Here is an 18,702-nt window from a genome sequence, read left to right as displayed (position 1 = left end):
CGCTATGTTCCTGGCACTGTACTAAGCCCTGGGTTGGGGACAACCTGTCCCACGTGGGGGTCGCAGTCTCAATCCCCATTTTTAAAATGAGGTAACTGAGGCACAGAGAGAGTGAAGTGATTTGCCCAAGGTCACAAAGCAGACAAGTGGCAGAGGCGGAATTAGAACTCATGACCTTCTAACTCCCAGGCCTGTGGTCTATCCACTATGCCGTGTCACTTCTTTAATGTTGACATCTCCCGGGGTTCTAAGAGACAGTCTGGTATCATCAATCCTTCAGGATCTCAAAGTTTACAGTTCAGTACACCAAAAATGCTCACCTTAGAAAACGAGGCTGTCGGCTGACGGGGATGAAGGGCTAGAGAATCGCGGAGGTCTTGAGGGTCTGCTCTCAGAAGAGACGTTACGGAGAAAAGTATAATTCTGTTTTTAACGATATCTGACCTGGAAATGAAAATCTGGAATAGCCATAAAATCCCAAATTTCAATTCAATCCTACCGATTGAGCACTTACCGTGTGAAAAGCACTGTATTAGTGCTCGGGAGACTACAACAACAAACAGACACATTCCCTGCCCACAAGCAGTGTGGCCCAGCGGAGAGAGCCCAGGCCTTTGAGTCAAAGGACCTGGGTTCTAATCCTGCCTCTCCCACTTGTCCGCTGTGACACCTCAGCTAAGCTAGTAACTTCTCGGGGCCTCGGTTCCCTCATCTGTAAAACGGGGATTCATTCATTCAATCTTTTTTACTGAGCACTCACTGTGTGCAGAGCACTGTACTAAGTGCTTGGATTCAATACCTGTTCGCTCTCCTATGATTCCCATGTGGGACTTGATGATCTTATATCTGCCCCAAAGCTTAGTACAGTTCTTGGCACAAAGCGTTTCTGCGTTTTTTGGTTTTTCAACAGAAAAAACAGTTGAGATAACTGAGGCACAGAGAAGTTAAGTGACTTGCCCAAGATCGCCCAGCAGGTACATAAAGGATTTGGGATGAGAACCCAGATCCTCCGACTGCCCAAGCTTGTTCCACTAGACCACGCTGCCTTCACTTAATACCACAATTACGATTATCAAGCCAGGGTTCATGATCCTAAAAACTACTTCACAGCAGCTCTCCAATAACTCTAGGGATTGGATCGGCCACTTAATAATTTATCTTTTATTGAAACTTGAAGGCTTTATATTACAGAGATTTGATTCAAAAAAAATGAGGGAGGAAATCAATCTTATAAAATAAAGTAAGTCGAAACCGAACAAGCCAGCCAAATGGTACATCCCGAGGCTCTTTAGTTTCCTGGGGTTTGAAATCCAGAGTTTCAGGTACAGTTTGATGAGGCCAGATGAGCTTCTCAGAAGGAAATTCAGGAAACACTCGAGGAAAGAAGTTGGCAGCTACTGGGAAGGGCTTCATTACTTCTAGTCCTTTCTGGCCGCTCTTAGAAACAACTCTGGCTTCTGCCCCTTGAGTCGACGTGTCAATCGACCGAAACGATTTTGGCCCGTGGATTTTCTTCATGCAAACAGTCCCGTAGAGATAAATGTTGTGCAAATTAAGGCTTCTGTGGATCTCCGATGACTTAAAGAGTCTTTATTTTTTTTTTCCTTTTAAAATTAAGATCGGGCAGGAGAAGAGGAATTCTGGGGAAGCCGAGAAAATCACCGGCATCCACGGAAGGAGGAGACCTGGTGACTGCTCTGGGCTGTGACTCCTTGAGTTCCAACTCGGCGAGAAATCTTTGGGGTGAGCTGGTGGGCGGATCGCTTGGATTTAATCAGCAGGCTGGGAAATACTCATGAGGAAGTTGGCTCTGTTTGCCCGTTATCGAGAATATCATGCAAAGAGCAGCGACCGCTGTTGTCCCATGCCGTACGGGATGTCTTTTCTGCTTGTGTTTGGTGGTTGGATGGGGAGACCCAGAACGGAGGGTGATTCCCACTTGCTCAAGGAGCAATCGGAGGCCAATTCCCAAAGATTTACACCAAACCAGCCCAACGCACGGATCTCTCCGCCTTTTCCTTTTCAAATGCCCCCCTGCCGGCAGGAAGAACGTGCTGCTGGAATTTCAGCAAACCTGAGTAATCGTCAGAATCAATAAATAGAGGGAGATGGTTAAAACGCTAGCAGTCAAATACTTGAAATGATCTGCGGTGGCAGCAGTTTTTCTCAAATCAAAGCCCACCGTCAGAGCGCGTGTATTTGCCGGTTACAGCGTTCACAGGCATCGGGTGCCCGTGCTTTTTAAGTTCTGGATTTGGGAGTCGGGAATCCCCGGCCCCAGCGAATACCGACGTGATTTGGCCAATTGGAACAATGACTTTCATATACGCATCAATTCTTTCCCTTTCTACCCCCACCCTACCCAGGCAACTTTTTCCCTTTTGAACGTGTCCTCGTTAAAGGCAAAACCCTCGAACGAGTCTTCGGATTTGGTTGGTGATGCTCTCTCGCCGACCGATGAATCCTCCCCGGGGGCGGGACTTTTAAATGTTTAACAGATCCTCGTCGCTGTCGTCGTGAAATGAGGCGACAGAGTTCTGGGCCCGTTGGGGTCCTATCTTAAGTTTCCCTCTCCATTCCTTCTGCCCGTTGAGCAAGCCCACCGTGTCGTCCTCCTGGGGCCGGGGGGCCTTCCGCTGCGTGTTCCGGGTGGGCCTCTCCGTCTCGCCCGGCCGAGGTCCCTTCCCGGGGTGAACCTTCACATCCGGGACGGTCAGCACTTCGTCCTCGCTGTCCTGGTCGTCCACGTGCAGGGAGGTGAAGGCGTCCGCCGTCACGGACTTGGTGGTGATGTGGCCGTTTTCTTGCCCTTCCTTGCTTGGCCTTGGAGGCGGCGGCTGGATTTCTTCCATAAGCCACTCCGTTTCATTTTCCTCTGTCTCTTCCGTGTTCACCTGGCAAACAGCAGCAATACACACACACACACACACACACACACACACGCACACAGAGTCAAAAACACTTCCAGGATTCCAATCCTCCTTTACCATTAAGCGTTGAATCGAAAACTCAGTCTAGTGAAATGTCGGTGGCACCAGTCTCTGGGAACCAGCAATCAGTGGTAATTATTGAGCGTGTGTGCAGCGCTGAACTAAACGCTTGGGAAGAGTCCAATACAACAGAGTTGGTTAACACGTTCCCTGCCCACAATGAGCTTACATTCTAGAGGTAGAGCTTACGTCCTAGGGGACGAGCCTACAGTCTAGAAGACAAGTTTACCCTCCCAGGTTTCTTGATGGGGAAATCATCAGTTCCAGAATCAAGCTGTGATTCCCATCCTCTACCTACCCGTCCTCACGAATGGAATAGGGAAGAAGTGTGAGACCGGTATGGTTCAGAACTGAGGCGCTTTCGGTAAAGCTCCCGGGAAAATCCCCGTAACGAAATCGGAACTGGCATTCGCTGGCCCAGGCAAACCCAAAACAAGGACAGCAAGAATGTGGCAACTTGGGAATTACAATCAAGTGGCTTGGCAGGGGCTCAGGTCAGGTTTGGGAGAGCAGGATCTGTCCCAGGCTGTGTGTCGTATATCTCACGCCAGTTTTAAACCACATACGCAATATCTTAACTAGAAGAGTGATTTTGTACCTATTGTGGAAGATGGTGCGTGGCCCACAGACCTGGGCTTTTGAACAGAGATTACTGCGTTCCAGGCCGTGGTTGGCTCCAAACTGAAGTTGCCTTTAAAGGTTGGGGTGGTGGGAAAGGCAGAGGGAGGAGAGCAGCAATGGCTGAAGGATGGGAGGTGATGGAGGGACGAGTCACTCATTTCACCCCCAAAGCTTTTGGGTCCTTCCTCCTTCAGGAAGGTGGAGCACACCTGGAACCCAGGATCCGCATCAGGTCTCCTGGCCACTGAGGCTTCTTTCCCCTCGCAGCCATAATTGGGATGTCACTCTGCCAAATCCTAGGCTGCTTAGCACAGTGTGTGTGCGAGTGATGCTCTTTGGGGGAGCTTGGCGAGGGAGCAAAGAGGGGAGGAAAAGACTCTATGCTCCCATTTCTGTGACCCTGTATATTTCCGAGTGCCCACCTCTGTGTCTAAGCATGTGCTTATACACTTCCTGTTGCTCTCCGGGGAAGCTAAGGGGAGTAGGGAAGGGAGAAAAGTCTCTGCATCCTTTTCTTTGACCGCCTACATTTCAGAGCATCCATCTCTGAGTGAGTGTGTGTGTGCACGCACATACATGTGCACATATACACATTTCTTATTTCATATTCTCTGGGAAAGCCTGGGGAGACCGGAAGGGAAGAAAGGAGAGTCTAGGGCACCCATTTCTCTGACCCACTATAATTCTTCACGTCCGTGTGTTGGTGTGCACACGAGTCCCGCCCCATCCCCTCCTGAATCCTGGCTGTGTGTACTGGTCCCATTTTCTCCCCCACCCAGTGGCACCCTCTCGACCCCCTTGGGAGCCCCAAGTGTGTTTCCACCCTCGAAATGAAAAGCTGGCATTCCCGGGGAAGAGCGGGAGGACAGTTGACAACCTGCAAAGCCGAATCCAAATCTCTATGTGGTGTATAAAATTACCTTTGTGTATTTGTAGGATACGTTTGAACCTCTCCTGCAACAGTTGGTGATCTTGTGCATCACAGTTTCCCTAGTAAAAACAGAAAAGAATGCACGTTAAGTTTCCACTGGCACTTCACTCAAAAACCTCAGGGACACCCACCTCTGAAATATCTGTTTTCCTATCTTGACCTCAATGTTCCAATTTCAACCCAAGGTTAAAACACACAATTCTGAGGGCAACAGAATGGAAGATATTTCAAACATGAAATCCATTAAGGACTGCTCGTAATCCATTCTGTGCCGCCTTGTAATTTTTGGTTTGGGAACTCAGTGTTTTCTAACGGCTGAATACACGAGCACAAGATGATTCCCATCCCCGACCTTCAGTTTAAATCAATCCATCATATTTACTGAGCGATTACCAGCCCTGTAATAGCACCTGGGAGAGTACAATACAACAGACTTAGCGGACAAGTTCCTTGACCACAATGAGCTCACAGTCTAGTCAGGGAGATGGACTTTAATATAAGTAAACGGATTACGGATAAGAACACAAGAGTGCTGGGAGGCTGAGGGAGGGGTGAATAAAGGGTGAAAATCCAAGTACAAGGGTAAGGTAGAAGGGAGTGGGAGAAGAGGAAATGAGGGCCTCATCGGGGAAGGCCTCTTGGAAAGAGATGTTCAAATTCCTCTGGCAAAGCAAAAAGCCATGGAAGAAGTGAGGGCCTTCAAATAAATAAATAAATATACAGTGCTCCTCTGCTTTCCACAGCCCCTGGAACAGAGATCGGACACGGTGTTGCTTCATTCTCTTCCAAATCTTCATTAACGTCCTACAGAGTGGATAGAAACCAATCCGCTACTTGATACGTGAGGGTCCAGAACAGAAGATGGTGATTCAGACAGCGAGGGGCTTCAAGGCCCTTTCTCGTCCTCTACTTATCCACTGGTCAACAAATGCCACAGTTCCCTCTATGAGCTGGGCGCTAAAGCTGTGAGCCCCACGCAGCACATGGACTGGGTCTAACGTGATCTGTTTGTATTTACCCCAGAGCGCTTAGTACAGTGCCTGGCACATAATAAGAGCTTAACAAATACCATAAAAACGCCATTATTATTAGAGGGGAAAGTTACGGATGTTGGATAGTCCCACCCCCAACACAAGGATGGCTGATCATCGAATGTTTCTTCCAAGAATCCTGTTGTCCCTTTCGGGGACGGAATCCTGGGCCAGAGGATTCTCGGTCTGACCCACTAATGATACCCTCTGTGTTGTGCTTTAATTCACCTTCTTTCTTTCTTGTAAAGTAACAGGATCAGGAGGCAGACTGTGAGAACCACGAGGAGAAGACTCAGGATAGCTCCAATGGCTTGGCTTCTCCCAGAAAGGCCCCTGTGTTCCTGCCCACCTCCTCCCGGCTGAACTCCTTCAGGGTCGACAAAGCCAGGGTTTCTGAAGCGGAAGAAAGAACAGAGGGAGACATCATGTCGACCACACGTACCTTGGAAGCACATAACGTTATCAGGTCTGCTGTCTCCTTTCTTTCTTTCATCCTGCAGATTTGGAAGGAAAACCCACCAGAGAAGGTAGATTTCTAAGGACTCCCACGGGAGTCCATGTTTTCTTACTTTGAAAACATTTCTGCTGTCGAGAGACGCGAGAAACGATTGGAAGCCGGAAATAACACGGGACGGTAGACCTATGAATTGTTACGAAAGACAAACAGGAATTGAAATAGATGGGCCCAAGGACTGCTGAGATGGAGCTCTCCTCAAAGTCTTGGATAGAGCAGGGCTGGTGGGAGGGGCAAGCTGTATTTCTCCGTCCTCCGCCCCCCAAAAAGTGAGGAAAGAAACTCAGCAGAGTCAGCTGAGCACAGTGGAGTTCACCTAGAGCTCAACTCCACCCCTAGACCTCTGTGGAAATAACCTAACAGTGACATTCCCCTTCCCCAACTTCCTTCCCCCAACAGGGGATTTAAAAACGAAAAAGGAAACAAAAAAACCCCAAAGCTTCACAGCGCACAACAGCCTGTCACCAGAAACAAGTCACAGCAGGAAGTCGGACACTCCTGGGTCTGAGACAGAGTGCTTAATACTACTTTGAGCTCACTTGACACCTTGTCACATGAAAGGAGCTTGCTGAATTGGTCACAGATATAACAATTACAGTAATTGTTAAGTGTCTGCTGTTTGCCTGTTTACACAGGGCTCACAGTCTAAGGGCTAGAGAGAAAACAGACAATTCTCTCCCATTTTACAGATGAGAAAACTGAGGCCTGGAAAAGTTAAACGACTTGTCCCAAGTCACTTAGCAGGCCAAGACTAGAACTCAGGGCTCCACGCTCTTTCCACTAGGTCATGATATTCCTTCTCAGTACCCACCTAAGCGTGCGTATACGTGTGTCTGTCTGCTTCATGTATGTATTTTTGGCTATTTTAGTTGTACATTTTTACATTTGTCTCCCTCCTGATTGAGCATAAGCTCCTTTTGGACGGGGAACGGGTCACTTTATCATTCTGAACTTCCCAAGCACATATTTCAGAGCACCACATGAAGTGGGCATTCAATAAATGCTGTTGCGACTAGTAGTTGGAGAAACTTACTAGAAAACAATCCATTCCAACCACTCAAAGCAAAAGGCAGCAAAGTCTCTTGAACTGGGGAAGTTTACACTAGTGAAAAACCTCAAATTAAGGAAAATTTATGTCACAGAATCTTGGTCTCTAATTTTAGTTCCAGCACTACCACTTGCCTGCTGGACAGCCTTGGGCAAGTCACTTCTCTTCTCTGGGCCTCAGTTTTGTCACCTGTCAAGCAGAGATTAGTTCCATGTACATGTGGATAATCTTGTATCTACTCCAGTGCTTAGAATAGTGAAGTTGTGTTTCATTCCTTCAATCGTATTTATTGAGCGCTTACTGTGGGCAGAGCACTGTTCTAAGCACTTGGGAAGTACAAGTTGGCAACATACAGAGACGGTCCCTACCCAACAGCGGGCTCGCAGTCTAGAAGGGGGAGACAGACAACAAAACATATTAACAAAATAAAATAAATAGAATAGTAAATATGTACAATGTACCACCATTAGTGTTATTCAGCCTGCTTCCAATCCTGTGTTCGTAGAACCATTTGTTCTGATATCTCACCGTGCCTTAACCAGGCAGCCACAGTGGGAGTTATTTATATATTTTCAGTGGAATTTGTTAAGCGCTTACTATGTGCCAGTCACAGTGCTAAGTGCTGGGGCTTCACGTCACCTCAAACTTAACATGCCCAAAACAAGGCTCCTTATCTTCTCACCCAAACCCTATCCAACCACTGACTTTCCCATCACTTTAGATGGCATCACCATCTTTCCTGTCTCACAAGCCCATAACCTTGCCGTTATCTTTGATTCCTCTCTCTCATTCATTCAGAAGCACTCTCGTTCAGAAGCAGCGTGGCTCAGAGGTCACGGGTTCAAATCCCAGGTCCGCCAATTGTCAGCTGTGTGACTTTGGGCAAGTCACTTAATTTCTCTGTGTCTCAGTTACCTCATGTGTCGAATGGGGATTAAGACTGTGAACCCCCTGTGGGACAACCTGATCATCTTGTAACCTCCGCAGCGCTTAGAAAAGTGCTTTGCACATAGTAAGCGCTTAATAAATGCCATCATCATTATTATTATTATTATTCAACTCACATATTCAATCCATCACTAAATCCTGTCGGTCCCACCTTCACAACATCGCTAAAATAGGCCCTTTCCTCTCCATCCAAACTGCTACCACCTTAATAATATCACTCATTTTATCCCGCCAGGATTACTGCATCCTTGCTGACCTCCCGTCTCTCCCCACTCCAGTTCATACTACACTCTGCTGCCCGGATTACTTTTCTACAGAAAAATTCAGAACACGTTTCCCTGCTCCTCAAAAAACTCCAGTGGTTGCCCATCCACCTCCACATCAAACAAAAACTCCTCACCACTTTCTTTAAAGTACTCCACCACTTTGCCCCCTGCTTTTCCTCGCTTTTCTGCTTCTACAACCCAGCCCGCACACTTCGCTCCTCTAACTAGAGCTGATTAAGCCCCACTTTTCCTCATCTCTCACTCCTTTCTGCATCAGAGAAGCAGCGTGGCTCAGTGGAAAGAGCCCGGGCTCTGGAGTCAGAGGTCATGGGTTCACATCCCGGCTCCGCCAACTGTCAGCTGTGTGGCTTTGGGCAAGTCACTTAACTTCTCTGTGCCTCAGTTCCCTCGTCTTTAAAATCGGGATGAAGACTGTGAGCCCCCTGTGGGACAACCTGATCACCTTGTAACCTCCCCAGCGCTTACAGCAGTGCTTTGCACATAGTAAGCGCTTAATAAATGCCATCATCATTATTATTATTATCTCTCTGACTTGCTCCCTTTGCTCTTCCCTCCTCCCAGCCCCACAGGACTTGCGTACATAGCTGTCATTTTATTCACTTGTATTAATGTCTTTCTACCCTGCTCCACACCTTAAGCTCATTGTGGGCAGGGAATCTGACTGTTTGTTACGTTGTACTCTCCCAAGCGCTTAGTACAGGGTTCTGCACCCAGTAAGCACTCAATAAATACGACTGAATGATTCGTAGTCCATGTTCTATATGGCGATCGGTTCCCATTTTACAGAAGAGGAAACCTAGCTGCAGATAAGTTAAGGGACTTGTCCAAGATCTCATAACAGACAAGTGGTGGAGTCAGGATTAGAACCCAGGTGCTTTGACTCCTGGGCATGGGCTCATTTCATTTGGCCAAGCTGCTCTTTATTAGGCATTTACTGTGTGAAGAGCAGTGCACAAAGCTCTTGGGAAAGTACAATATGACAGAGTTGGTAGACATATATCCCATCCATAACGAGTTTGTAGTCCAGAGGGGGAAATAAACATTAAAGTTGATTACGGATAGGGGAAATGGGAGAGTATAGGGGTAGGTATACCGGCCTGTGTCATTTTAAAGTGCTTGGGGTACAGACCTGAGAGCATAGGTGATGATGATGATGGCATTTGTTAAGCGCTTACTATGTGCGAAGCATTGTTCTAAGTGCTGGGGGGATACAAGGTGATCAGGTTGTCCCACGTGGGGCTCACAGTCTTAATCCCCGTTTTCCAGATGAGGGAACTGAGGCACACAGAAGATAAGTGATTTGCCCAAAGTCACACAGCTGACAAGTGGCAGAGTTGGGATTAGATCTTTTAGACTGTGAGCCCACTGTTGGGTAGGGACTGTCTCTATATGTTGCCAATTTGTACTTCCCAAGCGCTTAGTACAGTGCTGTGCACATAGTAAGCGCTCAATAAATACGATTGATGATGACTGATGATTAGAAAGCGAAAGAATAGGGTGGGGAAGAAGTTGTTGCAAGAGAATTATCTAGTTCTGCCACTGCATTCAATCCCAAGGCCAACTGAAAACACTCATGAGACCAGAACTGAAAAGTAGCGTGGCCTAGAGGAAAGAGCACGGGTTTAAGAGTCAGAGGGCCTGAGTTCTAATCCTGACTCCGCCACTCATTTGCTGTTTGGCCTCAGGCAAGTCACTTCACTTCTCTGGGCTTCAGTTCCCCCAACTGCAAAACGGAGATTCAATCCCTGTTCTCCCGCCCACTTAGATGGAGAGCCCCACATGCGGCTTGATTAATCCTGTGGTTGTAATTGTTAAGTGTCTACTATGTGCCGAATCCCACATGAGGCTCACAGTCTAAGGGGTAGAGAAAACAGGCATTTCATCCCCATTTTACAGATGGGGAAACTGACGTTTAGAGAATCACTTGCCCAAAATCATTTAGTACAGTGCTTGACAAAAAACACAATTATTACAGCGTGGCTCAATGGAAAGAGCACGGGTTTAGGAGTCAGAGGTCATGGGTTCAAATCCCGGCTCCGCCAATTGTCAGTTGTATGACTTTGGGCAAGTCACTTAACTTCTCTGTGCCTCAGTTACCTCATCTGTAAAATGGGGGTTAAGACTGTGAACCCCCCGTGGGACAACCTGATTACCTTGTATCCTCCCCAGCGCTTAGAACAGTGCTTTGCACATAGTAAGCACTTCATAAATGCCATTATTATTATTATTAGCTGAGAGTCTGGGATTTGTTGGTGTTAGGATTAGGGCAAGAAGGTTTCCTGCTCACTGTGGACAAGGAACATGTCTACCAATTCTGTTGCTTTTTTAGTCTCCCAAGCGCTTAGCACAGTGCCCTCGCACATTAAGCGTTCAACGAATAGCTGTGGGGCAGGGAATGTGTCTGTTTTATTGTAATAATAATAATAATAATGTTGGTATTTGTTAAGCGCTTACTATGTGCCAAGCACTGTTCTAAGCACTGGGGAAGATACAAGGTAATCAGGTTGTTCCATGCGGGGCTCACAGTCTTAATCCCTCTTTTACAGATGAGGGAACTGAGGCACAGAGAAGTGAAGTGACTTGCCCAAGGTCACACAGCAGACATGTGGGGGAGGCGGGATTCGAACCCGTATGACCTCTGACTCCCAAGCCCGCGCTCTTTCCACTGAGCCACGCTGCTTCTCGCTGCTGCTACTCTCCCAGGAGCTTAGTACAGTGCTCTGCACACACTAAGCGCTCAATAAATACGACTGATGGATTGATTGAATGAATATGACTGATTGAACTCAAAGAGCAATGACAGAAAAGGCCAAATGAGGGTGTTTCTTGTCCTGCTTCGCTAACTTTTACTTTCGTACAAAATGATTTGGCTTAATCAGTACGAAGAACTGTCATCTTCAGTCATGCTCTGGCACGGATTTTTACACGCTTTCCTCATGGGCTATGTTACTGCCAAGCTTAACAGCAATTGGGAACAGTACCTAATTGTTCAAAAGGTTACTGCGGTCAAACGGGGCTTCCGAAGTTGGATCTGTGCGTCACTCCCAGCAGGGGCGGGGAATTCTACTTACAGCACGTGAACAGCAGTGTGGCCCAGTGGAGAGAGCATGTGCCAACTTGTACTTCCCAAGCGCTTGGTGCAGTGCTCTGCACACAGTAAGCGCTCAAAAAATACGACTGAATGAATGAATGGATGTGCCTGAGGGTGAGAGGACCTGAGTTCTAATCCCGGCTCTGCCCCATGTCTGCTGTGTGATCTTGGCGAAGTCACTTCACTGCTCTGGGCTTCAGTCACCCCCATCTGTAAAACGGTGATTAAATTCTACTCCAACTGTGAGCCCCATATGTATCCATGTGTATCACCTTGTATCCACTCCAGAACAGTGCTTTAGCACATAGTAAGTGCTCAGCAAGTACCGCAATTATTATTATAAACAGTGCTTTAGCACATAGTAAGTGCTTAGAAAGTACCACAATTATTATGATTATAATTACTATTACTAGAGTCCTGTGCTCAGAGCGCCCTCAGACAAATACCGATAGGCATCAGCTTCATCCTGTACAGTTACAGTAGGGGTGAAAGATTTGGCTTAAAAGTGGATGGATCTAAATTAAAGCCATTTCAGTCCTCATAGTTCAAAGACAAGAATAACATAATATTACTGCAGTACTTAAGCGCTTACTATGTGCAAGCCCTGTACTAAGTGCTTGGGAAGCAGTATGGCCCAGTGGATAGAGCATGGGCCCAGGAGTCAGAAAGACCTGAGTTCTAATCCTGTCTCTGTCACGTCTGCTGTGCGACCTTGGACAAGTCACTTCACCGGGCCTCAGTCCTCTCACCTATAAAATGGGGATTAAGGCTATGAGCTCCATGTGGGATACGGACTGTGTCCACCCTGATTAGCTTGCATCTACTCCGGCATTTAATACAGTACCTGGCACACGGTAAATGCTTAACAAATACCATGTTTAGAAAGTGCTAACTGCTATCTAACATGAGGTCGGACACAGTCCTTGTCCCACATCGGAATCGCAGGCTAAGCAGAAGGAAGGACAGATACGTTTAATCCCCGAATTTAAATGAGAAAAGTGAGGCCCAGTGAAGTGACTTGCCCTAAATCACTGAAAAGTGATTTTATTATTAATATGCACATTATTATTAAGTACAAAACTCTGGTTAGAGTACTTACCCATTTAAATCATTTGTAATAAATTTTTGCATAAATGAACAGGTCACATGCTGAGGAAAATTCTAGGATTTGATTCTAGAATCGCCTCTCTTTATTGCTGTACTGTACTTTCCCAAGCACTTAGCACAGTGCTCCGCACGCAGAGAGCTCTCAGTAAATACGACTGAATATGAAGCATTTGAGTCAGGTATGGAATCCAAGTCCTCTGGCTCCGAGGCCCGTGCTGTTTCCACTGGGCCACTTGGTACTGCTGTCTGAACGGTTATGGCATTACATTTTTAAGAATGAAAGATGAAGAGTGGAGTGTAGCTAGGGAAAATTAGTTTGGGCAAAAGCCAATCATCCTAACCAGAGCCACATGCCAGCTGTGCGACTTTGGGCAAGTCACTTCACTTCTCTGTGCCTCCGTTACCTCATCTGTAAAATGGGGATCAAGACTGTGAGCCCCATGTGGGACAGCTTAATCACTTGTATCCTCCCCAGTGTTTTGCATATATTAAGCACTTAACAAATGCCATTATTATTATTTTTATTATTATTTTTAGAATGGCCCCATATCTCATCAGTCACCAGGGTCTCCCTTCCTGCCCAATATGGCCCTTGGCACTGGGAAGCAGTGTGGCCTAGTGGAAAAACATGGGCTTCGAAGTCAGAGGACCAAGGTTTTAATCCCGGCTCCACCATGTACTTGCTGTGTGACCCTGGGCAAGTCATTTAACTTCTCAGTGCCTCGGTTCTCTCATCTGCAAAACAGGGATTCGATACCTGTGCTCTCTCCTACTTAGACTGTGGGCCCGGATTATCTTGTGTCTACCCAGGGTTTAGTACAGTGCTTGTCACATACTAAGCACTTAACAAATACCATAATTATTATATCATTATCATACAGGTCCATGTTCCATTTGCAGACTAACAAAAGCACTAAGAAAACCTCATGAATCAATCAGTCAATAAATGTTGTTTATTGAACACTTGCTGGGTGCATAGCACTGTATTAAGCACTTTGGGAGAATACTTTAAAAAGGGTGGGAGTGAAAGTGTGTTTTCTGGGAGTGAACCATTCCCATTCTTCCCAGGAAACCTAGCTGACCCAGAACAAGTTATTCAAGGGGAAGTCATAAGCGCATTGTGACGCTGTACAACAAATACAGTAACTGTGGTATTTGGTAACTGCTTATTACGTGCCAAGCACTGTACTAAGCTCTGGGGTAGACACAAGATCAGCAGATAAGAAAAGCAGCGTGGCTCAGTGGAACGAGCCCGAGCTTTGGAGTCAGAGGTCATGGGTTCAAATCCCAGCTCCGCCAACTGTCAGCTGTGTGACTTTGGCAAGTCACTTAACTTCTCCGGGCCTCAGTTCCCTCATCTGTAAAATGGGGATTAAGACCGTGAGCCCCCCGTGGGACAACCCGATCACCTTGTAACCTCCCCAGCGCTTAGAACAGTGCCGTGCACATAGTAAGCGCTTAATAAATAATCACAGTCTTTTAGACTGTGAGCCCACTGTTGGGTAGGGACTGTCTCTATATGTTGCCAATTTGTACTTCCCAAGCGCTTAGTACGGTGCTCTGCACATAGTAAGTGCTCAATAAATACAATTGATGATGATGATGAATAAATGCCATTATTATTATCAGGTCCCTCATGGGGCACACGAAGTAGGATGGAGAACAGGGACTGAATCCCCCTTTTACAGATGAGGGAACTGAGGAACAGAAGTTTAATGACTTGCCCAGAGTCACAAAGCAGGTCGGAGGCAGAGCTAGGGTGAGAACCCAGGGCCATCTGACTAATGATAATTACTACTGAACTACAAGTAGAACAAAAGAGAGCATTAATTACCTTTCCCGCACGACATACTGGAAACCCACATACTATTTAGAAATGTTACAGATTAGACAAAAAGGAAGTCTGCCTCCAAACCCAACCCCTCAAAAGGTAGTTTTGACACCTGTCTGGGCGATTAGGAAAGCATATATAGCTTTTAAAAATAAAGAGTTAAATTAAATGTGCTTTGTAGACCATTAGGTTTTTTTTTTTTTTAAAAAAAAGTACGACTACTAGCAGGTTTAAATTAATTTAACTGGCTATCTACGACTGTATTGTACTTGTGAATACAAGATTCCCACATGGCATGACTCTACTCAGATACTAAGAACTGGGGAGGACAAAACAAGGGAAGTTATAATTCTTGGAATTATAATTAATGACAAAGTATAATATCAATCATATTTAATCAATCAATTGCATTTACTGAGTGCTTACTGGATGCAGAGCACTTTACTAAGAGCTTGGGAGAGTACAATATAACAGAGTAGGAAAACACGTTCCCTGCCCACAAGTTTACAGTTTAGAGGGGGAGACGGACATTATATATAAAGAAATAAATTACAGATCTGTACATAAGTGCTGTGGGACTAAGGGAGGGGTGAGAAAAGGGAGCAAATCCAAGTGCAAGGGTGACACAGAAAGGAGTGGGAGAGGAGGAAATGAGGGCTTAGTCAGGGAAGGCCTCTTGGAGGAGGCGTGTCTTCACTGGGGCTTTGCAGGTGGGAAGAGAGAGAAAAAATTTCAAACCCTGTTACAAGCTCAAAATTAGGGGACAAATCTTACCTTAAAGGACACACTGCAGAGGTGTACCAAGAAAAGAGGTATTGGCAGTCGGCTGTTTCATGAAGAAATTCGGGAATGCCTTCTTTCACCATTGGGTCACAGTGGAAAAAGATAGTAGAGGAGACGAATTTCGATGTATCTTTGCCACACTTGGACGAAGAGGCAAACACGACATCCAAGTCGTCATCTGCGAAACGCAGAGACAATAATGAGGAGAGATGAGTTTTGATGTTCATTAGAACATTAACATCACTAAAATCCGCCTTTTTCTCTCCATCCAAGCTGCCGCCACGTTACTACAATTACTTAATCCTATCCTGCCTTGATTATTGTACCAGCCTCCTTGCTGACCTCCCTGCCTCCCGTCTCTCCCCACTCCAGTCCATACTTCACTCTGCTGCCTGGATCATTTTCCTACAGAAACTTTCAGGTCATGTTTTCCCACTCCTCAGGTGCCCATCCAACTCTCTATCAGACAAAAACTCCTCTCCATTAGCTTTAAAGCACTCCACTGTGTTGCCCCCTCCTACCTCACCTAGTTTCTCTCCTTCTGCAACCCAATCCGTGCACTTTGCTCCTCTAATGCTAACCTTCTCACTGGACCTCGATTTCATTCATTCAGTCGTATTTATTGAGTGCTTACTGTGTGCAGAGCAGTGTACTAAGCGCTTGATCTCATCTGTCTCGCTGCAGAGCCCTAGTCCACGGCCTGCCTCTGACCCGGAATGTCCTCCCTCCTCAAATCTGACAGAGAGTTACTCTCCCCGCACTTCAAAGCTTTATTGAAGACATATCTCCTCCAAGAAGTCTTCCCAGACTAAGCTCACTTTTTCGCATCTTCCAATCTCTTCTGCATCGGCCTGACTTGCTCCCTTTGCTCTTCCCCACTTCCAGCCCCAAAGCACTTATGAACATACCTGTCATTTTATTTAATAATAATAATAATGATGGCATTTTTTAAGCGCTTACTATCTGTGAAGCACTGTTCTAAGTGCTGGGGCGGGGGCGGGGGGGGGGGGGGAGGATACAAGGTGATCAAGTTGTCCCAACTGGGGCTCACAGTCTTAGTCCCCATTTTACAGATGAGGTAACAGGCTACCTCCTCCCCAGGGCTTAGAATAGTGTTTTGCGCATAGTAAGCGCTTAACAAACACCATTATTATTATTATCAAACAGAAACTCCTCATCATTGGCTTTGAAGCACTCAATCACCTTGCCCCTTTCTATCTCACTTTGCTGCTTTCCTTCTACAACCCAGCCCGCAAGCTTCACTCCTCTGGTGCTAAGCTTTTCACTGGACCGCGATCTCGTCTATCTCACTGTCAACCCCTTGTCCACGTCCCGCCTCTGGCCTGGAACGCCCTACCTCCTCATATGTGACAGACAATTACTCTACCCGCCCCCTTCAAAGGCACAGCTCCTCCAAGATGCCTTTCCTGACTAATCTCTCCTCTCCTCCCGCTCCCTGTATTCATCCCCTGTCCCAGCCCCACAGCACTTAAGTATGTATCTGTCATTTATTCGTGTGTATTAACGTCTGACTCCCCCTCTGGCCTGTAACCTCACTGTGGGCAGGCAATGTTTCCGTTCACTGTTGTATTGTTGCGTTGTATTGTACTCTCCCTAGCTCCTAGTACAGTGCTCTGCGCACAGGAAGCGCTCAATAAATACGAATGACTGAGAAACTAAAGCACACAGACATTTTCATCTACCTCATGTGGATTCTTGACATGAGAGAAAAACATTACTATCTTTGAGCCACATCTCTGCCCCTCTCCTCCAACCCACCAATAGACGGACCACATTTGGAGGAAGCATTTTCCTCATGGATATTGCAGAACTACAATCCTGGAGCCCAAGAACTGAGGTAACACGTGAACAAGGCCCTTAGACCACTGTGAATGGCTTGTATCTTTGACTGCATGAAAATGTATCCCAGCCACAAGACCCTTCCTGACACTATTACCTGAACAAACAGGCAATAATAATGACGGTATCTGTTAAGCTCTTACTCTGTGCCGGAGAGACAGAGGGACCTGGGTTCTATTCCTGATGCCACTTCTCCGTTGTGTGACCTTGGGAAAGTCACTTAACTTCCTTGGGTCTCAGATACCTCATCTGTTAAAATGGGGCTTAAGACTGTGAGCCCCATGTGGGACAACCTAATTACCTTGTATCCCCTCCAGCACTTAGAACAGTGCTTGGCACGTGAGCCCATTGTTGGGTAAGGACCGTCTCTAAATATTACCGGCTTGCACTTCCTAAGCGCTTAGTACTGTGCTCTGCACGCAGTAAGCGCTCAATAAATACGATTGAATGAATGAATGAATGAAGTGCTCAACAAATGCCATCTTGGATCTACCCCAGAGCTTAGTACAGTGCTTGGCACATAGTAAGCACTTAACAAGCACTTAGACGTCTTCCCCAATAGGTCCTCACTTCCTTGAAGCAGCGTGGCTCAGTGGAAAGAGCCCGGGCTTGGGAGCCGGAGGTCATGGGTTCTAATCCCGGCTCTGCCACTTGTCAGCTGGGTGATTTTGGGCAAGTCACTTCACTTCTCTGTGCCTCAGTCACCTCATCTGTAAAATGGGGATTAAGACTGTGAGCCCCATGTGGGACAACCTAATTACCTTGTATCCCCCCCAGAGCTTAGAACAGTGCTTTGCACATAGTAAGGGCTCAACAAATGCCATCATTATTATTTTCTCCCACTCCCTTACGCATCGCACTTGGATTCACCCCTTTCTCAGCCCCACAGTACGTATGTACATAATCATAATTTCATTATAATAATGACTGTCTCCTCCTCTAGTGTTTAAGCTCGTTGTGGGCAGTAAATATGATTAACTGATTAACAAACACCAAAAAACAAAAACACAGACACACAAAACACCCCCTGCAAAAACAGGTGTCAGACCATTCCTTTGGCAACACTAAGTTTTCTGGCAAACTTCCTATTTTTACTCTCTTCCCTCTGGGACCAAACTGGAGTGCAACGATATCCCCAGAGCTGACTTGAACTCATCACAATCCCACCCTTGGGTTCTTGGGCTTAAATCCTTCTTGAACTTCACTCGTAGAGAATGGGGATGAAGGGAAGTCTTAACTTAAGTCCTTTGGAAAACACCTCCCTAAAACTGAATGAAATTCTGGACAAAACAATGGAAATACTCACCCTGAACGTAGTACTTGGTTGTATTGGAAGATCCAACTTTCCTAAAGTAGCGGTCAGTTGTTTTCACCTGGCATATGTTGGCCCCAGAGCAAGCTGGATTTGTGGAGTTGGAGATCGAAGAAAGCTGGATCTCGTAAAGATACTTGTCGCCATTTGGTCTGATATCCCCAGAGGCATTGAATAATCTGAAAAGAGAAGGGTCCTTATTTATTACTCTGTCCATTTAAACCCGTAACAGGTTAGTTGAAGGTCTAGAGGCCTAGAAGCAACTTGGCCTAGCGAACAGAGCACGAGTCAGGGAGTCAGAAGGACCCAGGTTCGAATCCCAGCTCTGCCACAAGTGTCTGTGTGACC

The 18,702-nt window shown here is 46.4% G+C and overlaps 1 protein-coding gene across 1 annotated transcript in view; it reads right to left on the bottom strand.

Moving 5' to 3' along the window:
- Positions 1-1,146: 1,146 nt before the first annotated feature.
- The window catches only part of IGF2R (insulin like growth factor 2 receptor), a 140,415-nt gene continuing 122,859 nt past the window's right edge, over positions 1,147-18,702 (bottom strand). Inside the window, 5 exon segments of the mRNA XM_038742552.1 lie at positions 1,147-2,894; positions 4,532-4,601; positions 5,802-5,966; positions 15,174-15,360; positions 18,349-18,533. Of these exon segments, the coding sequence (XP_038598480.1) occupies positions 2,484-2,894; positions 4,532-4,601; positions 5,802-5,966; positions 15,174-15,360; positions 18,349-18,533 (1,018 nt within the window). The 3' untranslated portion in view covers positions 1,147-2,483.

The sequence above is a fragment of the Tachyglossus aculeatus genome, chromosome 2 (genome assembly GCF_015852505.1).
Source record: "Tachyglossus aculeatus isolate mTacAcu1 chromosome 2, mTacAcu1.pri, whole genome shotgun sequence".
Classification (NCBI taxonomy): Eukaryota; Metazoa; Chordata; class Mammalia; order Monotremata; family Tachyglossidae; genus Tachyglossus; species Tachyglossus aculeatus.
Note: the sequence above shows the minus strand (reverse complement) of the source record. Positions and strands in the feature narration are given on the sequence as shown.